This window comes from Parambassis ranga, chromosome 7 (genome assembly GCF_900634625.1).
Source record: "Parambassis ranga chromosome 7, fParRan2.1, whole genome shotgun sequence".
Classification (NCBI taxonomy): Eukaryota; Metazoa; Chordata; class Actinopteri; family Ambassidae; genus Parambassis; species Parambassis ranga.
In genome coordinates, this window is record NC_041028.1 from 10,488,230 (window position 1) to 10,509,837 (window position 21,608).

Sequence of the window (21,608 nt, forward strand, 5' to 3'; positions counted from 1 at the left end):
TGCTGTGCTCTCTTTTCCCATAAAAAGCTCATCTCTGCATGGTATGGCCATAAATGCCATTAAAACTGATTTATTTTAATAAGTGCTCTCAATTGAAATTAATGACTTTGTTCACTAATAACTCACCATCCATGAAATCACTGAAGATGTAAACTCTGAGGGTTACAATATTAAATTCCTACCCAAAAAATACCTACCTATTAAAATAATGGGCACAATTTCTGCTCACCTTGTATGGACATCGCCAGATTGTTATTGTGTATTCATGCTGGAACACTGCTCAGCTTACATTCTGTTTACTATTTTTTAATTTAGCTGTGACCCCTGTGGGATAAATGAAGCACTCTATCTGTCTGTATGCTAGCAAGTGTGCTAGCAAAACAAACAATAACAACCACTCACACAAGAAGAGAGGTGATGACACATGGGATGCTTCTGCTCCTTTTATTTCACCTGTATTAGTAAATAATATGAGGTGGGATGGGATTTAAATGAAATATTTATTCATAGCAAACCGAGACGTTCTGCATGTACTGATGTACATCAAAGTGTTTCTCATGGGTGACAGCAGTAATGGTGGTCATGCTGTGTTGAGGTGAGCATGCCTGTGTGTGTGTCTGTCTGACACAGTGAGAGAGCGGTGCTTCTTTGCATGTGACAAACAGAGGGAGCGGGAGATGGAAGCAGCCGAGCAGTAATTAGCGTTGCTCGTCATCCCAAATCTCCATGGAGATGGGTTCTGTATGTCATCTGCACCTTTGCTTCACAATCATGGAGGCACAGGAAAGCAGCAGGCACAGCTGTGACTGCCGTTACAGCACTTGGAGCAGGCACAATATCAACCAGCAGACTACACCGGTGGAGTCTGGTGGTTGATCTATAAATAGCCCCTACAGTAGATAACACAGCAGTGGTGCTGTATGACTGCAAACTGTGCAATTAATGGTGGAAAAAAAGCAGATTCCACGATGCAAGCTGGGACTGAAAATAAAATCAAAACAAACATCAATCAATTTATCTTCAACACCAGGGAAGGAGTGGATTTTATTTGCATTTCTGCATAGAAACACATGCCAAAATGATATGACATCACACACACAATCCGCCTCTCCCTCTCTCTCTCTCTCACACACACACACACACACACACATCAGACAGGTTAAGCCATTACAGTCACTTATACAATCCATAATGGGGAAATATACATCAGGTGTACTGTGTACTTGTCTGTTACAGTTTACAACAGGAAAACAGTAAGCAAGGCTAAAAAGTGACTTATTAAAATAATGATCTTTAAGAGCTATTTCATGGTGCATACACATGTATACTGAGGAGAAGAGTTTAATGATGTAGAATATTGTACTGTGCTACATACATACAGCTGTGCTTATACATAATTACAGAGCTGTGGGACAGCATATAAATAATCTAATGAAGATAAAATGAACTTCTTTGTTTATTAAACATAAGGCCACTATGGTAGACCATGAGGAATAGACGACTAAAAAGAAACCAGACTCCTCGCTCATACACTTAACAGGGTTTCTACAGAGCCAACAACCAGAAGTGTGTGTTTGAATTACATTACCGCACACATTTCAAACTCCATTACTCAACATGAGGCACGAGTGGAACTGATGGTATTGTATGTATGTTTTTTTCTATCATGTACTGAAAAAAAATCTACCATGTAATCTAATGGAGTCTACATTTGGTCCTGACTCAACCAGTAATGACGCATCAACTGCTTACAGCTAATGTAATAACCGGACAATACTGCTCCATTGATTTTTTCCCCCCTTTCTTTCGTTAAACTCTCTTATTGTACAAGAATTTACAAACGTGTTGCCTGAGCAGCACTTATGCCACACTGTGTCTCGACAGAATATCTGCATGTTTTTCTGCGGTCAGTGCTAAGGAGCAGTGGCACAACAGAAGGCAGACTGGATGGACAATGAATTCAAGTTTTCATCTAGTCCTATTTCACAGTAACAGTTCAACTGCTGTACAAATGAATCTTCACAAGTGATGACAACATTTGTAGACATTAATCCAAATAACATGTCCAGGACTGACACATGAAAAGAAATGACCTAAACAGGACTGAGGCCCATAAAAACTGGAAAATAATAATGAATAAAGAGTTTGCATCTCCCTCTATGACATCAAAAATTCACAACTACAGTATACAATATAGGTCACAGTCAAAACTGACAGTTCACGTTTTTTAAATAGTTTTTACACACCAAACACTTGAAGATGTTTATATCCACATCTGTGTGAGCCAGCTTGATTCATGTGAAATTTATGAGACCATGAGGTCACATGACAATTTAACCAGGCTGCGGTTCGGACCAGCCGAGACAATTTGATTGGATGACGTGAGCTCACGATACAAGCTTCATCCAATCGTGTGTCTGCTCTTTCCAAACATAGTTTTCCATGATTCTAACACACCGCCAGGCACGTCAGCTTAGGTGTAGATGGGTGGAGTTAATTTGATTGACTGTGACAACACACCACACCTGCTGCCTTTAGATTCTGAATCACACGTTTCTAAATCTTGTAAGTCAATAAATAGACATCAGGTTTTTGAAGGCCTGCCCACGTCAGAGATCAGGAGTGCAGAGTAAAATAAAAGTGTTCCCACTCAACAATAAAAAATGACAAAAAAAATGATTTGACCTGTCCACTAAATGATACAAATATGAATAAATAATGGAATATACTGCCAACTGAATGTACAAGTGACAGTTTTAGCAGTTCATCATACAATGCTTGATCATGCAATACATGCTTTGTAACAACTAAATGAGTGTACATACAGCAGGATAAGTCTGCTGTGCAACTGAGGGTTTTTACTGATGGATGGAAAGACAACAATACAGATGGTCACATCCTGAATATAAAGACTCTGGTTTGTAATTCAGGAAGAAAAGACAGAAGAATGAAGTGACCACATGTACTGCATGCCACTGCAAAATGTCGTGTGCTTTCTACTTTTTGTAACCAATCAGCTTCAGGTCAGAGTGGTGACCTCCGGCTGGGCATAGTTTCCAGTGGCAGCGAGGATGTCTTTACAGCTCTCTGTTAGGAAACACAAAGACACAGAGGCAACAAAACACAGTGACTGATGATATCATGGGAGAAGAGGAAGAAAAAGAAAGAAAAACGTGCAGTAGGACAACCTGTATTTACTCCTTATGGCTGCAACTAAATAACCCTTTCCGAGCTGTATGAACACATTATTAACATTTGGAGGATTTCTCAACCACAGCATGATGCTGTGGTTGAGAAATCCTACAGCTCTGAACTTCAGAGAGCAGCTGAAGACTTTGAGCCTCCATGTTGTTAATAGAATCCTATTAGTTGCAATCATCCAGAAGAGTCACTTGGGAACAGGGAGGCTCATCACAGCTCTGAATCCCTACCATCACATCCGGCTGCTGCATTATGCGCACGCAGCATTTTGACCAATGAAAGGAGCTAGTAGCTATCACACTGCAGTCACACTTAGACTCTGACTTGAACAGTGTTTGTTTTTGTGTGTATAAACTGTGACCGAAAGTGCTAATATTATCACAGGCTCCTTGTGACAACCTTAATCACTTCAACAGCATTTTCTTCCCGCTGCTGGGCTGGCGGCCATTTCCTGTCACTGATAACCATCAGAGTATCTTCAGACCTGCTTCCATCTGTCTTTTTCTCAGTTTCCTGCCATGCTGCAATGGTGAAATACCATCCACCTTATACCCTGTAACCATAAAATTAACAGACACCATCCCCTATGGAGTTAACAGACCTGGAGTCATAATAGTTCCAAATGGATGTAAACACAGAGGCAACCTTTGGCACAAAGGTGTAAATAATAAATTCTGCCAACACTGTTAGGGAACACTTCAACTCTTCCTGTCTATAATGTGCACTAAAATGTGTTGTGAATGTGTGAGACTCCCCTGTAATGGTTATGCACATACTCACCAGATACAGGGCTCAGGATTAAATTACCCCCCCCCCCTCCCCTCCCACACAGATTAGTTTTGAGGTGCTCTGGCTTTGCTCATGTTTCCCTCGTTTTCTCTCTGTGATTAGAATAAAGCTGGTATATACATCTCATGAGCTAATCAGTTAGTGCACTGTTAGGAAACTCAGCTTGACAAGCAGATTGCAGAGTTTTACTGTGATTGTGAGGCTGTAAATGTTACAGTGACAGATTCGTTTCTCCCCTGAGCATAACTGCACTTCCACAATCATCCCCTCTTCCCTGACAGATATATCTGAGGGCGTGTTATTTTAGTTTTCATCTGCTTGTGACAATATGCAATTAACCTGCACCAGTCTGCATCATTTGGGGATAGTCAGCCCTTTCAGGAAATATGTTCAAATACAATTTCCATGTAATGGGCTGCTGAAAAACAAACAGCATGCTATATGCTCTCTAGGAGCCAAGCTACAGTAAGTAGCCCATTTGAGTGTTGTTTTCTCCTCAACAGTGATGTGCTAATGAGCTCTGGTAGTGAAATGCATCTCAGCAAAGTGCAGGAAAACACCTTCAGTGTCGCTGGGCTGTTTGCTGTCAGGATGTTGACTGATTTGTCCTCACAATGTCAGGAATAAAACCACAATAGCCAAATATAGAGCATCTTCTCACCAGGGGCGTTTGTGTACTTTGGGAAGAAGTGAGATGGAGCGGCCATTCAAGCAGGAAGGGAAGGCAAGCTGACAGCAGAAGCTGACTGAGAGAATTGCAGGAACATTGCCTTCTTTGTCATGCCCATGTTAGCCACTTCAGACAGCTGCTTATGATCACATAATTATAGTGTTGTGAGTTAAAAATACACTTAAATTAGTGATACTAAGGCAATCTAGCAACTCGACTTGGACTTATATAAACAGGGCTTTTCCATGCATATTCTTGATTCTATTTTTACTAAAATACTTGCATAAAACACAACTGGGTAAATAATGCAATTAGTGCTACAAAGCTCACCGTTTGATTTTTTTGATCTAAGAGGTAAATAATGACTAATGAATGACTGAAACACATTGGTCAGGTGGTGGCCAAAGGTTAGCTTAGCGTGTCACAAGGACTGAAAAAAAGCAAAAACTAATGTGCCATATCAAGTTTGTTTAAGTCATTAAAAACAACACAACTACAATGACAGCCTGTTGGTCAGGTACACACATCCTGGCTGAAATACAGCCTGCATGCAGTGATGTTTAGGTAACCTACCAGTATGGACACTGTGGTCTCCAGAGGTCAGCAGGAAGCAGGTGCCCTCTTTCTTATTCTTGCCTCCCCCGCGGGAGCAACGCAAAGACCATTTTTCAGTAGGGGACAGCGGCTGGGTCAGGCTGCAGCCTTCCTCATCTGAAAGGGCCACATTTGCATCCCCGTTCTGTTTAGAATCTGACAGGAAGACAAAAAACACACAGCAACGTAAATGCCAAAGCTTTTACTGAGAATCCCCTGAGGGCCCAGACAGAGACGGAGGTATATCGCATAAAATCTGTATTTTTATGTGATAAAATACAATTTGACTGAGATTTTGTGTGGAGTAATTCGATTTTGGTGTGTTACTGTCATTACTGTCAGGAAAACTCTGAAAAACCCCTGAAAGTATAAAACACAGCGGTATCTGAAAGCTCCAAACCACTAAAACATTCATCCTGTCCATTATAAGACATGAACGTCCCCATCAAACATAATGATGTAACATAATGTAGAAACACACAGAATAATCAGTTACATTGGCACAAAGGCTCCCTTTCCCAAGGTACAAAGAAGCTTTTTCTATTGTGTTTAATTAATGAAGCTGCAGATGTATTTATGGTTTAATTTAGGATTTTGTGTGTAGAAGGTGAACAACAGTTTTTAATGTGCAGACTAATAAATTTAAGGAAAAGAAACCTGTGGTAGGAAAATATACATCTGTAATTTGAGTGAAATGACCCTTTAATGCACAGTGTGTCCTGACCTGAGCGTTTCCTGATGACCCGCTCCTCTGCAGCCAGTGGACATGTGTCACTCTGAGTGCTGTCCCTGTGTGAGTTTGTTTCCGACTTTCCAAACGAGGCAGAGTCAGTCGGAGCGTCTGGGTAGGGGTTGTGCTTCTTCTTCTTCTTTGGCAGCTTCTGTTTTGCCATTGCCAGCGAGTAGTACATCCCAAAGTTATTGACGATGACAGGAACCGGCATGGCAATGGTCAGAACCCCGGCCAGCGCACACAGCGCCCCCACCATCATGCCCAGCCACGTCTGTGGATACATGTCTCCGTAGCCCAGCGTCGTCATGGTGACCACTGCCCACCAGAAGCTGATGGGGATGTTCTTGAAGTGTGTGTGGATGGAGCCTGTGGGGTCCTCTGGGCTAGCGCCAATACGCTCAGCATAGTAAATCATAGTGGCAAAGATGAGTACGCCCAGTGCTAAGAAGATGATGAGCAGGAGGAATTCATTGACGCTGGCCCTCAGTGTGTGACCCAGGACACGCAGACCCACAAAGTGCCGCGTCAGCTTGAAAATCCGGAGGATCCGAACAAATCGCACCACACGCAGGAATCCCAGCACATCACTGGCAGCTTTGGATGACAGACTACTCAGTCCCATCTCCAGATAGAACGGCAGGATGGCCACAAAGTCAATGATGTTGAGCGTGTTCTTGATGAAGACCACTTTGTTTGGGCAGCAGATGATACGCACCAGGAATTCAAACGTGAACCAGATCACACAAATGCCCTCCACCAGGAAGAGAATTGGACTGGTTTCAATCTCTATTCTGTTCACTTCTGTTGTTTTGTTGTCTTTGAAAACCACATCTGTCCGGTTCTTCAGATGATTGAAGGCTTCGTGGGTCTCCAGGCAGAAGGTGGTGATGGACACCAGGATGAAGAAGAGAGAGGCCAGTGCAACTCCCTGATGAGACAGATAATCAGAGTTAATCCACACATTTTTAATTATTTCTTTTGTCTTCCAACTTCACAGCACCACCAATAAAGACATGGACATGCCAATCAAACTCTTTGGCAGCACATTTGGAGGGATTATTGTCTGATGGGAAAATTTAGAAATTCAAAAATACACTCAACAAAAATATAAACGCAACACTTTTGTTTTTGCTCCCATGTTTCATGAGATGGACTTGAAGATCTAAACTTCATTCCAGATACACAATATTACCATTCCTCTCAAACATTATTCACAAATCTGTCTAAATGTGTGATAGTGAGCACTTCTGCTTTGCTGAGATAATCCATCCCACCTCACAGGTGTGCCACATCAAGATGATGATCTGACATCATGATTAGTGCACAGGTGTACCTTAAACTGCATGGAAGTGTAATTACACTCCTATTGAAAAACTTACAACAGACAAAAATAAATACAAGCTTTTACAACATCAAAGTCACTGAAGGCATGCTGGTGTGTTTGTTGCTTGAACGAGCTCACAAAATGAAAGCCGTTTCTTTTTCTGTTAATCAAGCTGCCTAAACGAAAACACATCCGAGTGATTCTCACCACCGCTCATAACATGCCATGATCATCCAGGCAGTTATTAATCGTTGTGATGGTCCACTACAATGTGAAGACTACTATGTTTTTCTCATTTTAAAAAGCACTTTGTCCACAGGAGTTCTCAAAAAAAGACCAATTTCAAACCAATTACTTTCCCACCAACACAAAGAGCCTGAATCATGCTGATAGAGAACGTGATTCCATTAATGTGGGCTCCGTCGGGCAGCAGGGGGCGTTCATATAGACAATAGTCTCACATTCAAATCTGTTTTGGTTAAGCGGGTAATGTCACATGATGTTCTCTTCACCACAAGAGGAAGAAAGGGAAATAAAACACAAGCAGAGCCTTCTGGCACAAATCTGAACAACACACAAAAAGAAGCGAGAGTCCGGACAATGAGCCGACTCATGAAAGACTTTCAGAGCAGTCAGCTGCCTGTTGTCTCTGTATCAGACATATTAGTGAGTACAAATACGAAGGATTTGTGTTGAAAACAGAATAAACACGGTGCACTGCATTCACCTCGCTCAGTATAATGGCCGGGCCTGTCTGTGTTTGTGTTAACACTGTGTGCTTACTCATACCTGATCTGTCTTTATTGTTTACTGAAGCCCTGGACAAATTGTAATGCCTCTCCAGCCTTTCTAATCTTCCAGCTGGATAAATATGTACCTGCAAGTCAGATGCACTTAGCCATATTCTGTCACTCTCACATATCACTGAGCTTTATAGTGTTTGTCTCTGTAATGAAAAAAGCAAATAAAACCATGATGATGACCAAGAGTGGATCAAACAAAACACATAAGAACAGGACAGTCAGTGCAGTTCAGTGTCCAAAAACTAGCAGATACTTTTGTAAATATTTTTAAATGACTAAGTTCTCTCTATGCAGGGCAACCATGACGACTTCTTCAGCTTCGTCCCTGAAGAGCTCTGAGGTGCTTACAGGTCCCCGATCCCCTGAGAAGACAGCCAAAGGACAAGCTGGGGTTTGGCCCCAGGGGGACCTCAGAGACTCCCTTGTTGCATGGACACGGTTTCCCTGAACATCGCCTATCTGTGCACAGTGTGAGAGGGTGTCACAGGGCACATCACTACAACACAAACAGAATGGAAGCTAAATAGGTACAGTAAGAATGTCAGAATATTTCATAGCATCATTGCAGGAAAATCTAGCATCCCCTTTTTATTTAAAAATGTATTTACAGAAACTTAATTAAGCTGTCTGCAGCTTAATGCAGGTATCAGACCTTTGCAGTTACCAGCGCCAATAAACAGACACACATACAGATACACACAGATACAAGTATTCAAATAGATACAAATGTGTGTTCATTGTGTCCTCTCACCTATCATTTCCCTTTGGAAAGCTCTCCAGACAAAAGGGCCAGATACAGATAATTAAGATGGTCTCCACCGAACGACACTATTCAGCCTCTCCTGCAGACCTCAATTTCCAAAGTTGTTAAATAAAATAGAAGCAGTATTTCATCAACCTCTCCCTTTAGACTTCAAAGTCCCACTAGGTTCTTTCTGTGGTGTATGACAGCCTGAAAAATAAGCTAAATACTGAGGTGCAGTGTAAACATCAGAGGAAGGCTGTTACAGAAGCAGCCAGCAGAAACACATATAGATATATATAGATATAGAGAAGAGATAAAAAAGGACCACATTTAGTGACAATGTGCTCTCATACAAACACAAAGAATGAAAAAATACCTTATGTTGTTTATGGAGCTAAAAGAAGCTAAATGTGTGAGTAAATATAGTGATTCTTTCACAGCTTTGTTTGCAAGAGTGAAGACATGTGTCACATGACACAACAGCCTCATCTTCTCACCTGCCGGCAGGAAGCCACTTAAAATACACAACATGTGGGGTGTTTGCAGTAGCTTCCTGGTTCTACCTCTCACTCTACAAACAATGATAGACTGAACACAGCTTCCCACCTGTGAGCAGAATCAGTTGTGTTTGATGGACCACAGCCAAACCAGAGTTAAGCCTACGAAGTCCCGGTGGGTTGAGCTTGTCTTCCTTCACCACCTGTAGGCTTTGTGATTATACCCTCAGACAAACTGCTGGATGAGATAAGAATGTCTGAAAGCAGCAGAAATGTAACAAATGGGTTCTTGATATTATCAAAGGTGTAGCAGCACAGCTATGCTTCAGCCACATCTGTCTTGCCACCTTCATCCGTATCATCATCTCTTCCGTTCTTGTTCAGACCTGTGCATCCCTGTTTCATCTCTGCAGTCTAAGTAGCTCAGGTGACACAACCTGCAGAGCCTCCGTCAACCCCCAGCCTCCATTAAACAACTTCCTCTTCCTACATCCATTCATCCATCTTCAACATCCAATATCTGCTCATTTCACCAAATGATTAATCACACAGGCCATTATTTTATAATGGAGGGAGAGGCTGCACTCTCAACCAGCCATAATGGAGTGTTCCACATAAAGATTGTTCAACAAATGTTCAACTAAACTTTGACCCCAAATATATAATACACATTGTCTGTTTGATCAAGATGTTTTCATGAAAGCCTTCATAATCTTCATGATAGTGTCATTTTTAAATCTTTTTCCTCCATTCACTTTTTTATATGCACATGAATATAAATGTCTCATCATCAGTCAGAGCGGTATATTGACCTCATAATCATAAATGTATTTATTGTCACACTGTTCTGGCTTTAATTAAAAAAGGCACTCTGAACTGAGATCTTGTACAACAATAACCAACCAGCAGCCACCAAAAAAGAAAAAAAATCTGCTGCTGCTGCCCAGAAGCTTGTGATGAGCCTAACAGGTCCTGACAGCGTTCAGTTTACTGAAACGCTAAACGGTTTATATCAGAAGTAAATAGAGCTGCCAGGCCTTCCCTGCAGAGAAGATGCTGAAGGTGCTGCCACACACGAGGACAATTTGCTCTGCTCATAAAAGACTCAACCCCAAAATCTAACAATAACATGACACAGGCTGACCTCACACCTGTGTGAGCATGACTGCTCCTGGACCTGCAGCCCATACTGACGTGTTTTTTTTCTCTCTTGTATTTATGAAAGTCTCCATAAATCCATAAAAAAAGTCCATAAATCCTGCAGCATTTAAATGTCTGTATACCTTATGCAAGGCCTAAAACAAAGGGAGTCCACTGTATCATGTTTACAGCTCAGTAGTAGAAACTCTAAACACAGTCACAGCACAGTGATGAGTGAGTCTCCATGTTGGTCTGGTGATGTTACACAAGCTCAGGTCATTCTGAGGCAGAATAAACTGATACAGAGTTTGACATTTTTCCTGGGAATATACATTTAAATAGCTAATTTCTGTAATAATGTGTTGTTTGTTTTAGTCCTATAGGATTTCCTGTTTTGCTAATAAATATAACTTTCTCAAATGTTAAGACACAACTCCATATTTGGTGTCCAGTTTTAAGCCAATACTGATAACTTTACACATGAAGCCAGCACAGAGTGCATTAACATTTGGACAGTGTTTTTAATTCTATTAGTTCTAAATGCTCCTTACTGTTCATCTGCCGTTTGCTAACTGTATGTCTACTTTAAAAAGGGTTATACAGTATACTGTACATGTATACATGTTGCGGCTTATAGTTGCAAGCATGCCTACAGCCATACGGAACAACATCACCTCTGTTGGTATGCGATACTACTGGTGCCAAATAGACATCAATCCAAGGTCACTGGGTGTCAGTGTGCAGACAGAGCAGAGGCCCCTGGAGGCGTCAGCCGCCCGGTCCCAGCTGGGAAAATCAGAGCAGGGGGGAATGAAGCCAGACGTGCAACAGGCAGGCTGTGCATCAGCATGAAGCAGCTGGGGAGTCCCATCACAGTCATCACCTCCAGCTGCTGAGCATCACACTCTGTTACTAATATGCACGTACCACAACGATGAGGCTGCTAAACAGTCAGCAACAACCTGCCGCCACTGAGGTTTTCTGAGAATTCACGTCACACCGTTTCATGTCTGAGAGTGGCTAAACCTGGAGAATGGTGATTTAATCTCCACTATCCTGCCTGTCAGCCGTGTTTCTCCTGGGTATTTGTAGAAAGGTGTTTCATTATCAGACATTATCTTTCATAAAAATAGAACCACATATATCAGGAAACAAATGATAAGTTAACACAGACATACTTTCTTGATTGTCGTTATGTGATCTCTCATCAGTACTCGTGATAACAGTTTAGCATCAAGAACAGGCCTGAAAAGATCAGCAGAATCACAGGCATTGAGCAGAAGGGGACAGAGGAGAAAGAAGTGGAGAGCAGGAATCTTTAAGACCAGCACAGACTGCAGACCAGCCACAACGTCCCACTGGACTGCTGGATGTGGTTAAAAGCTCTGAAAAACAGCTAGTGTGTGAACCCTGAGCAGCGAGGTTATTATGGCGAAATCCAAAATCATCTACTAAAGAGCTTCCAGACTGCTGAGATCAAAACAGCACTGCATGTGTGAGTGAGTGAGTGTGTGTGTGTCTCCACATTTTTATTAGAATTCCAAACAGTGGAAAGTTTGGTCTAAAAACAGAAGAGCAGAACCAGATATCTCAGGATATCAAAATATAATCACACAATATTCAGAAGAGATCATCAAATCAGATCATCACTTTCAAATATCCTCAAACAGCAGCCAGGAAGAACACTTGCTCTGCTATTTAAATGTGCTTCAAGCTAAAAGTCTTTCTTTTTAACTGGATGTACTTTCTGCACTTCTTAATCTTCTGTGCTGATAAATATGTTGTTTCAGCTGAATGCTTTTATTTCAAATTAATTTTTATATCAGAAAAAAAAACATTTTGGATTTTATAAAGCCACATGATCAAATTACCAGAAAACCACATCATTGAGCTCCATAAAAATATTTTCAGTCATGTGTTTATTGACTTTATTCTGCAAAAGTCTGCAACAGCGTAAGACTTTATGATGCTGAACTATTTTCAGCCAACAGCTTAGAAAGTGTGCAAAATAAACAGCCAACATAATCACAGAGGATTAGGCCCCTCTTTCACAGATGTCAGTTTTATAGAAGTCTCCTTAACAAGGCTGTGATGATGTGTGAAAAATCAGATCCTGTGTTCCATTCACAGAGCCACAGACAGAGAGAGGTGTCAACACTGTGAAAGCCAGGCCCACAGAAATGAGTTTCACTCAAAACACTCATTTAGTATTAATCAGCCGTATGTTACGACATGATAGTGTGTCCCTTTGTAGGTTAGCATTAAATACTATAATTACAATCATAATAATCTCAGCCATACATGCAGAAATGAGGTTTTGATGAAGAGGTGTGGACACTATCATCATTGAGTCAGGTTCTGGTCGTTTAATTTTGGGATTAAATTTCACACAAATGTGGATTTGTGTGAAATTGAATGCCCGTAAAAATGTGAGTTATGAGAAGAGAACAAAAAGAACGATATTTTTCTATTATAGCTTGGTTCTTTTCACATCAAACCTCTCCCACATCAGTCAATCCTTTGGCCTCCTAACAAAGATATATTGATTTCTGCCCTGTAACAGAGGGAAGAAAGGTTGTTCTTTTCTGTGGGAATGCCAGCTTTAATTGCTTACCACTGATAAAAAAAACACGCAGCCCATTACCACAGCAGTGATTAATTACAGACAGCAGGGACGAGGAATTAATGAAAAACGGCATCAGGGAGGAAAGTACAACGTTATCTGGTCTGAGCCTGGCGTTCATGTCGCACATAGCAACAGTGAGATTACAAGGCTCAGTGCTGGATCAGTGCCATGGAGCTCCACAGGTGTTCAGTGTCACTTATACCCATACTGTTACTGTTGGAACAGTGATGGGTTTGATATGGGGTTCATGTTCAGGCTCTCACAGTGTTCACATTGACCTTAATACACACACTTCACAATCAAAATAAAACATAAAGTAGATTAATGAGGATATATAATGAGGATATTTTTCTGGTGCAATAGGGCCATGATGTCTGGCGCTGCTGTTAAATGTTTCCCACTGTATTGTATGTTTTTTGTTGTTGTTGCTCTAAGCACATAAGCAGGCAGAAATTAGGATTTGAGTGAAGGCAGAAACATCTCCAAAACTCACATTAACACATTCTAAGTCGATCGATAGCCCTGCAGGTCACAGGGGAAATATTAATACTTTATTTTGAGGTGAACTGCCCCTTTAATGTGACGTGAGGTCAGTGTTGCAATATCTGTGCATATGCAAAAACCTGCTGTTAATCTGTTGTGTTTGATGCGTTTCAACCAAATATAGGCCTTTCTTCTGGTGAGGTTTGTCTTACATCAACCTGATCTGTTGACCAAGGCTTCTTGGATAACATCTAACACAAGCCCAGAACCTGCCAGTTCTGTGCTGATAAGCACACAGCTGGACATTTGTGCAAACTTGTGATTGCACAACTCTCCACACAACCCGGCTGCCTTGCAAGGTAATGAATCTCTTTCACACTGGTGGATGAGTAAAATGAAACAACATTGTGTACATTTACAGGTCTGTACATTTCAACATGTATTTTTACTTTTAATATGCCAGATGTTTGATTCAGTGATGCCAGCATCAGCGTAGTGGCATCAGAGCTGCACCTCTATAATCTTGGTTGATCCTGAAGGGGGATGTGGCTTCAGTGATGGAATGATAAACTTCCCTCTGGCTCTGAGGAATCACATTATCTGAGATGAGCTCAGAGGCTCTTTCAAATAAAAAGGCCATAAAGGTAACGTGAGTCCCTCAAATTGCAGCCGTGCATCCTTTCAGAATGTATGCTCTCAGAACACATGCAGAGTAAACATACATACATGAATTGGCCAAAAAAGGAAATGGAGAAAGAGCACTATGTCTGGGTCAATAAGGATCTGACTGCACTTATTGCATACATACATTCAGGGAGATTCCTCTCTGTGCTGCTGCCTTTTCACAGAACTCCACAAATCCTAATTGATTCATTTACAAATATTCAGTGCTGAGAAACAGACATGATTAACTGGCAGGCACATCGCAGGTCATTTTCAGACGACACCGACGCAGTGGCAGCTGTGACTCAGAGATGTCAGCTGTTCTTCTGTGACTGCCTGCAAATGCCACCTGGACGACAGGCTAAAATAAACACTATCTGTAGCGTGACTAGCATGCGAAATTAGAACAATATATTCTGCAACACTGCACTGGTCTGAATAGACGATTCAACATGACAAACAGAAATCAGAATGAGCCATAAGCCTCTAAATGTATTTTTCTTTGCCTGACAACTCCTACTAGTGACACTTGATACTTGCTTTCACGTTCACTTCAATAAGCACTCTGCTGCTTTTGTTGCTGACCCATTAGGCATCGCATACATTCAAATGATTACAGCTGGATGACATGGCCCATAAAAGCAATGAACACAACTTTCTACTCTACATTAAACCAGAGTGGATCTTGTTATTGATTATAAAGTGACTAAGATTATATTCTTGCCTATACATTTATATCTATACAGTGTACTCCTGCAGCCTTTCATCTATTGAGGACCTTTGAGTACACACCTTACACAGGATGTGTGGGGACACTTCATTGTTATTGGCATGAAACTCCATGTCCTCTATGTTCACTATTTTGCTTCTGTATCATAAGATTTAAGACAGGAACTTAAAAACGAATGTTAGGAACATGAATCCTGCAGATGTCAGCTCTTTAAAAAACACACATTACTCAACTTGCTTCATCAGCAATCACGGTTCCTATTTCTGAGAATTACTAATAAAAATAACTGTATATGACAGTATATGTCGATGAAGTTCCTCAGTCATTCAGGTCATTTTCATTTCAGAGCTTGAAGCAGGCTAACTGGACTTGTAGAGTTTCTTGACGACATTCCGCTGTTCCTCCAAGCAGCTTCCTCAGGAGGAGCAGCAGAAACAGCAGCAAGAAACTCCTCAAGTCCAGTTGCCTTGTTTCAGGATCTTGAACTAAACTGTAGATGTTTACATTGAGCCCAATATTCCAACTAAAATCAGTTTGGCAACTTTAAAACGGAATCAATCCTCTGCTGACAGTCCTTACTAACAAGAAGGTGGCAGAAATGTAAGCAGTCACAACAAAAAATGTGTGCATAAACTCAAGTTGCATTCTTTTAACTTCTTCTTCACAAACTAAAAGCTGGGTGCATTTGATCATGGACAGCACATAGGATGGCATTTATACAGAGAAATATTTGCATTTTTGTTATTTTAAATCTGAAAGTCCAGATAATAACATAAGTATCCATTATTTATGTGGTAACTTTAAAACTACTTCATCAAAAAGCAGCACAATGAGTTTTTCACATCCCATCATGTTCTTTGAGTGCAAATCCCTGCACACACCGTCCATTGTCCTGCCTGTACACTCCTGATTCTAGCCAAAAAGACAGCACATTCTGTTGACTGGTAAATAAATACCCTAAATATGACACAAGGTTCAATGGACATTTTTGACATTTGGACATTTGGGTTTGGAGATGTGTTTGGTGTCACACTTTTGCAGGAGTCTGAGGTTTGTGTTACAAAGAAACTACAGTTTTTGCTTATAATTTGTGGGCCTGTATACAAATAATGGAGACACATAATCTATATTCCAAAATGTATAGCTATAAGAAGGTCTCACCATCACAGCCCGCATGGACTCTGAGGCCGTGTGTTTATTAACCCTAATGTTTCCCAGCCTAACCAGTCATTTGTGTTTATTAAATGTGTTACATGAACAAACAAGAAGCTTCTAACTGGTTTTATTTACCGCAGCATGTTTGACAGCTAAAGCAAACCACAGACCAAAACGCAGATTCATGTCAAATTATTACCCTAACTGACTGTTTTACATTTCACTGCCAATGAGGGTTCAACTGGAACCAAAGCCGGCACACTTTAGAGGCTGTTCTAATCTTTTACAGGCTCTAATTGTTTTATTGAGTCTGTGTTGATATTATGATCCAAAGACTCAGTATTGATATTGAGCGGTTAATATGATTGAAATGAGACCGTCTGTCTGCAGAGCATGGTGAGCTGCAGGCGACAGCTGACTGTAGAGAGGAAAGAAGCTGTATAAATGCAGACAGGCGGGTCAGGGGCGAACTGCTGACAGACTGGCTGAACCTCGTGGAGACACCTGTTGATTTGGAGAACATGCGCGCCTTTTTTCTTAAGATAGGAAATCACTTTGCTGTTTTGAATGTTATCATTGTGACATCAGTCTATTAAAGTGCCCAGAGTACAGCTGATCAACTCACCCTGGCCGCTCTGGATGAGTACGGGTCGTCGAACAGGGCCCAGATCTTCGGCTGCCAAACTTCGCAGCAGCTCCTCGACCTGTCAGGACAATCTTCGATGCCGAACCGTCTCGTCATCTCTTTGTCGTCGTCGTTGTCCTCCGGTTCCGGCGGTTCAAATATCTCCAGGGCCTCCTCTGCGTCCCGGTGCTGCCGGTAGGTCATCCAGCAGCACGGCTCCACGTCTGTCTCGTCTATCCCCCAAAACGCCAGCTCCTCCTCGAAGAGTGGCCCGCAGACGTCAGCCGGGCAGTGCAGCTTACCGGTCCGGTAATAGTTGAGCACGTAGGCGAAGATGCCGGGGTGTCTGTCGAAGAAGAACTCGGTTGTATTCGAGGGCGCAGCGTCAGAGTCCGAGCTGACCTGCGTGTCCGGGTCTGCCAGCCATGCCAGGCGCGTCCCCGGCAGGGTCCTGAGGGTGCTCTTGTAGGTTTCATGTCGAGTGCCTCCCACATTGATCACAATTTTGTCCGAGTCTTCTCCCCTGGCCATCTCCTCCTTCAGACATGATTTAGACGGAGGTTTGTTGCCCGACTTGCGCCCTCGGTAAGACGAAACACACACCGAGCTTATCATTTAGAAGCAGACCTTCTGGCTGTTCGCCCCTCAGTCTCAAACTGTTGTTCAGTCGCACAAAAATATCACAAATACAACACTAAATGCGTCCTCATTTCAGACCCCAGCCCATCCAATGACCGGTGTCACCTGTCCAAAGATGTTAGTCCAGTCAGCGCCAAAGTGCGCGCTCAGTGAAAACCACCTGTAACAAACTCAGCCCGGTGTTGCAAAGAAAAAGGCTCGGTGTCAGTGTCTCTTTCAAACGTTTTCGTCGAATATATTGCGCTCAGAGACTTCAGCTGTTCTTCTCCAGGTGTTTTTTCCGCGAAGACAAACCTGCTGGACTTATCTCCCGTCCACCAACACACTGTTGCTGCCACTAATAACAGAATATTGGCTTATTACGCACGGCCAAATGACCGCTCAGCCAGAAGTAATGTGACACTCCTCGCCTCTCAGATAAATCCTGCAGCGCCAAAATCCACAACTATCCCTGAGAACTTTTCTCTACTTATAAAGAGGAAGAGTGTTCTTCGGGGGCGCAGTCCCAGTAATCACGCAGACAGACCTCACTCCTCCTTCCTGCTGGATACGCTCAGCTCGCGTGCCAGATGTGTGCGTGTTTTCCAGCTGAGGATCTGTTGCTTCTCCACAAGTAGCCTAGCTTCCCCTAGCGACACAGCCCGGTTGGATGGCGCGTTCAACAACAGTCTCGGCGGGTTAACTCTTTGGATGCTGAAGGTCGGCGCATTATTGAACCACTCCCTCTAATTAGACCGAGAGGATGGGCTGATGGAGTGTTGAGGTGTGTGAGTGAGAGAGAGAGAGAGAGGGAGGGAGGGTGATGTGAGCAATGGCTTTTTAATTAAGCATTTTTAATTTTACTTAAGGCCACATGTGTGCATATTCAAGTCTGAGTCACTATGTGAACACAGTCACCAGCATTCATCTGTATTATGAAGCTAGAAATGCACAAAAGCAGCATTCAGCCAATATGTCAAAGGCTGCTTTGGTCATCCATAACATACAGTGTATGTTTGCACAGGAATAATTCCTAATAAACTGTATAAACCAGTAAATTATGACCTCCAACAGAGTCTCCGGGGTCACATGTGGTTTTCACCTGGAGCAGCTATGGATGATTGTTAATAATATTAAGTCTGGTCCAACAGGTAGCTGTTTGGCCTCCTGTGTGTTTAGAAAACTAACAACCTGACAGTGCCATCTAGTGGACGGATCAGTTAACAACATGCTTCTATAGCAAGTCTTAAAGATGAAACCATCTGCAGTGACTTTGATTCATCATCTCATGTCTAAATCTTAAAACAGGGGGCATTCTGATTTTCATTTACACCTCTGATCAGGTTATTGGTCATAAACCTCACAGTAGGTCAACTTAATGCTCTGAAAGAGTTCATAATATGTGTTGTTAAAAATGAATCTGTAAGTTGTTCAAGTTACTTCCAAATGAAAGAGAGCTGTATTGTTATAGTGTTTATTTTGCATAGTTACAAATACAATAGAATCCATCATTTTAGTATCAAATGACAGAGATAAAACTTTCTAAGAATATGAAGTCCTGAAGTCCACGAAATGCTTCACTCTTAGTCCACTTCTTCAATAGTGGGGCCACTAGAGCTGCCTCCTGCCTGGCCTCCAGTGCTTCCTCCTGGTGCTCCTCCCTGGTACAACTTGGTGATAATCGGTTTGCACACCTTCTCTAGTTCATTCTGCTGATGCTCATACTCGTCCTTCTCTGCCAGCTGGTTGTTCTCCAGCCAGGAAATTGCCTGGTTGCACTTGTCAATGACCATCTTCTTATCCTCCTCACTAATCTTTCCTTTCATGTTCTCGTCCTCCACGCTGCTCTTCATTTGGTAGGCGTAGGACTCCAGCGCATTCTTTGCTGCAATCTTCTCTCTCTGTATGTCATCCTCAGCCTTGTACTTTTCGGCATCATGTACCATCTGCTCGATCTCCTCTCTGCTAAGGCGGCCCTTGTCATTTGTGATGGTAATTTTGTTTTCCTTGCCAGTACTCTTATCAACAGCAGATACATTTAGAATGCCATTGGCATCAATGTCGAATGTCACCTCCACCTGTGGTACACCTCTGGGAGCAGGAGGGATGCCAGTGAGCTCAAACTTGCCCAGTAGGTTGTTATCTTTGGTCATGGCTCTCTCACCTTCATACACCTGAATCAGTACACCTGGCTGGTTATCTGAGTATGTGGAGAAGATCTGAGTTTGCTTGGTGGGGATTGTGGTGTTTCGCTTGATCAGAGGTGTCATGACACCACCTGCAGTTTCTATGCCCAGAGACAGGGGTGCCACGTCCAGCAGCAGCAGATCCTGGACGTTCTCTGAGGTGTCACCCATGAGGATAGCAGCCTGGACTGCTGCTCCATAGGCCACAGCTTCATCTGGGTTGATGCTCTTGTTCAGGTCTCTGCCATTGAAAAAGTCTTGTAAGAGCTTTTGGATTTTGGGAATTCTTGTGGATCCACCAACCAAGACGATTTCATGGATCCTGGATTTATCCAGCTTGGCATCTTGCAGGGCCTTCTCAACTGGCTCCAGTGTTCCCCTGAAAAGCTCAGAGTTGAGCTCCTCAAAACGTGCCCTGGTGATGGAGGTGTAGAAATCAATGCCCTCAAACAGAGAGTCAATCTCAATGCTGGCCTGTGTGCTGGAGGACAGGGTCCTCTTTGCCCTCTCACATGCTGTACGCAGTCTCCGAACTGCTCTCTTATTCTGGCTGATGTCCTTCTTGTGTTTTCTTTTAAATTCCTCCACAAAGTGGTTAACCATCCGGTTGTCAAAGTCTTCTCCACCGAGGTGTGTGTCTCCTGCGGTGGCTTTCACCTCAAAGATACCATCCTCGATGGTCAGGATGGATACGTCAAAAGTGCCTCCACCGAGATCAAAGATGAGTACGTTGCGTTCTCCTCTTTTACCTTTATCTAGGCCATAGGCAATAGCTGCTGCCGTGGGCTCATTAATGATCCTTAGGACATTCAGTCCAGAAATCACTCCAGCATCCTTTGTAGCCTGCCTTTGTGAGTCATTGAAGTAAGCTGGTACTGTGATGACTGCATTTGACACCCTCTGTCCCAGGTAGGCCTCAGCTATCTCCTTCATTTTAACCAGAACCATGGAGGAAATTTCCTCTGGATAGAATGCCTTGGTCTCCCCTTTGTACTCCACCTCGACTTTTGGTTTTCCGTTGTCATTGATCACCTTGAAGGGCCAGAGTTTCATGTCAGATTGCACGACTGGGTCGTTGAACTTTCTTCCAATGAGCCGCTTGGCGTCAAAGACAGTGTTGGTGGGGTTCATGGCAACTTGGTTCTTGGCAGCATCTCCGATGAGCCTCTCTGTGTCTGTAAAGGCCACATAGCTGGGAGTGGTCCTGTTACCCTGATCATTAGCAATGATCTCCACTTTACCATGCTGGAAAACCCCAACGCAAGAATAGGTGGTGCCCAGATCAATGCCAATGGAGATTCCCTTAGCTGAGGACATCTTTATGTGTCTAGAGAGATTAAGAAGACTTTGCATTTTAATCATCTGAAGAGGACTTCAGCTTACATAACTCAATAGATTGTTGATGTTCATAATACTGAAAATACAGTTTGTGTATATTACACTAGTGCAAGCCCAAAGTAATTTCATCACATTATTCTACCATCCTTCCTTAATAACAACATACTATTAAGCAGAATCAATATATGTGTATTAAAAGTCACAATAAAATCTGCACTAACATCTGCATCTTCAAATGTCATTACTACTTACATTCAGTGATAAAGTCTCTGTAGATCCAAAGAGTAGAAGGTCTTCTTGGAGCAGTTTCCTTCGTGTCAGCCCTGCCTCTGTGAGGTTTCTTCTGCCTAGACTGACTCAGGCCTGCTGCTTATATAGTTACTACCAGGTTTCCAGAAAGCTCCCGGCACCCCCCTCCTCCTCCTCCTCCAAGCTCAGTGACGGAGCTGTTAATATTAGAAACTAATGCAGCTGGCCTGGTGCGGGAGAGCGGGTGAATATTCCAGAGTGGGACAGCAGTTTGACACTCAGCCAGTAAGGCTGACTGAGGGGGAACATAATATAAGGTAAACAGAGGTACTGTTTGTGGAAGTGTTAGCAGCAGTTACAGAGCTGCCCAACCTCTCACTGACACATTCATCACTTTCACTCTCATTCAATAACTTGTTTGAAATGACTTTTCTCTGTT

The 21,608-nt window shown here is 42.5% G+C and overlaps 2 protein-coding genes across 2 annotated transcripts; both read right to left on the bottom strand.

Annotated features, from left to right (window-relative positions):
- Positions 1-1,009: 1,009 nt before the first annotated feature.
- kcnc4 (potassium voltage-gated channel, Shaw-related subfamily, member 4) lies at positions 1,010-18,763 on the bottom strand. The gene is made up of 4 exons (XM_028410193.1): positions 16,779-18,763; positions 5,979-6,915; positions 5,234-5,410; positions 1,010-3,087 (listed from the first exon to the last, which is right to left on the bottom strand). Exons 1-4 carry the CDS (start codon positions 17,391-17,393, stop codon positions 3,020-3,022), a joined length of 1,797 nt encoding a protein of 598 aa, XP_028265994.1. The 5' UTR covers positions 17,394-18,763; the 3' UTR covers positions 1,010-3,019.
- Positions 18,764-18,856: 93 nt separating this feature from the next.
- hspa1b (heat shock protein family A (Hsp70) member 1B) lies at positions 18,857-21,302 on the bottom strand. The gene is made up of 2 exons (XM_028410192.1): positions 21,173-21,302; positions 18,857-20,909 (listed from the first exon to the last, which is right to left on the bottom strand). Exon 2 carries the CDS (start codon positions 20,897-20,899, stop codon positions 18,980-18,982), a length of 1,920 nt encoding a protein of 639 aa, XP_028265993.1. The 5' UTR covers positions 20,900-20,909; positions 21,173-21,302; the 3' UTR covers positions 18,857-18,979.
- Between the last annotated feature and the right edge of the window lie 306 nt (positions 21,303-21,608).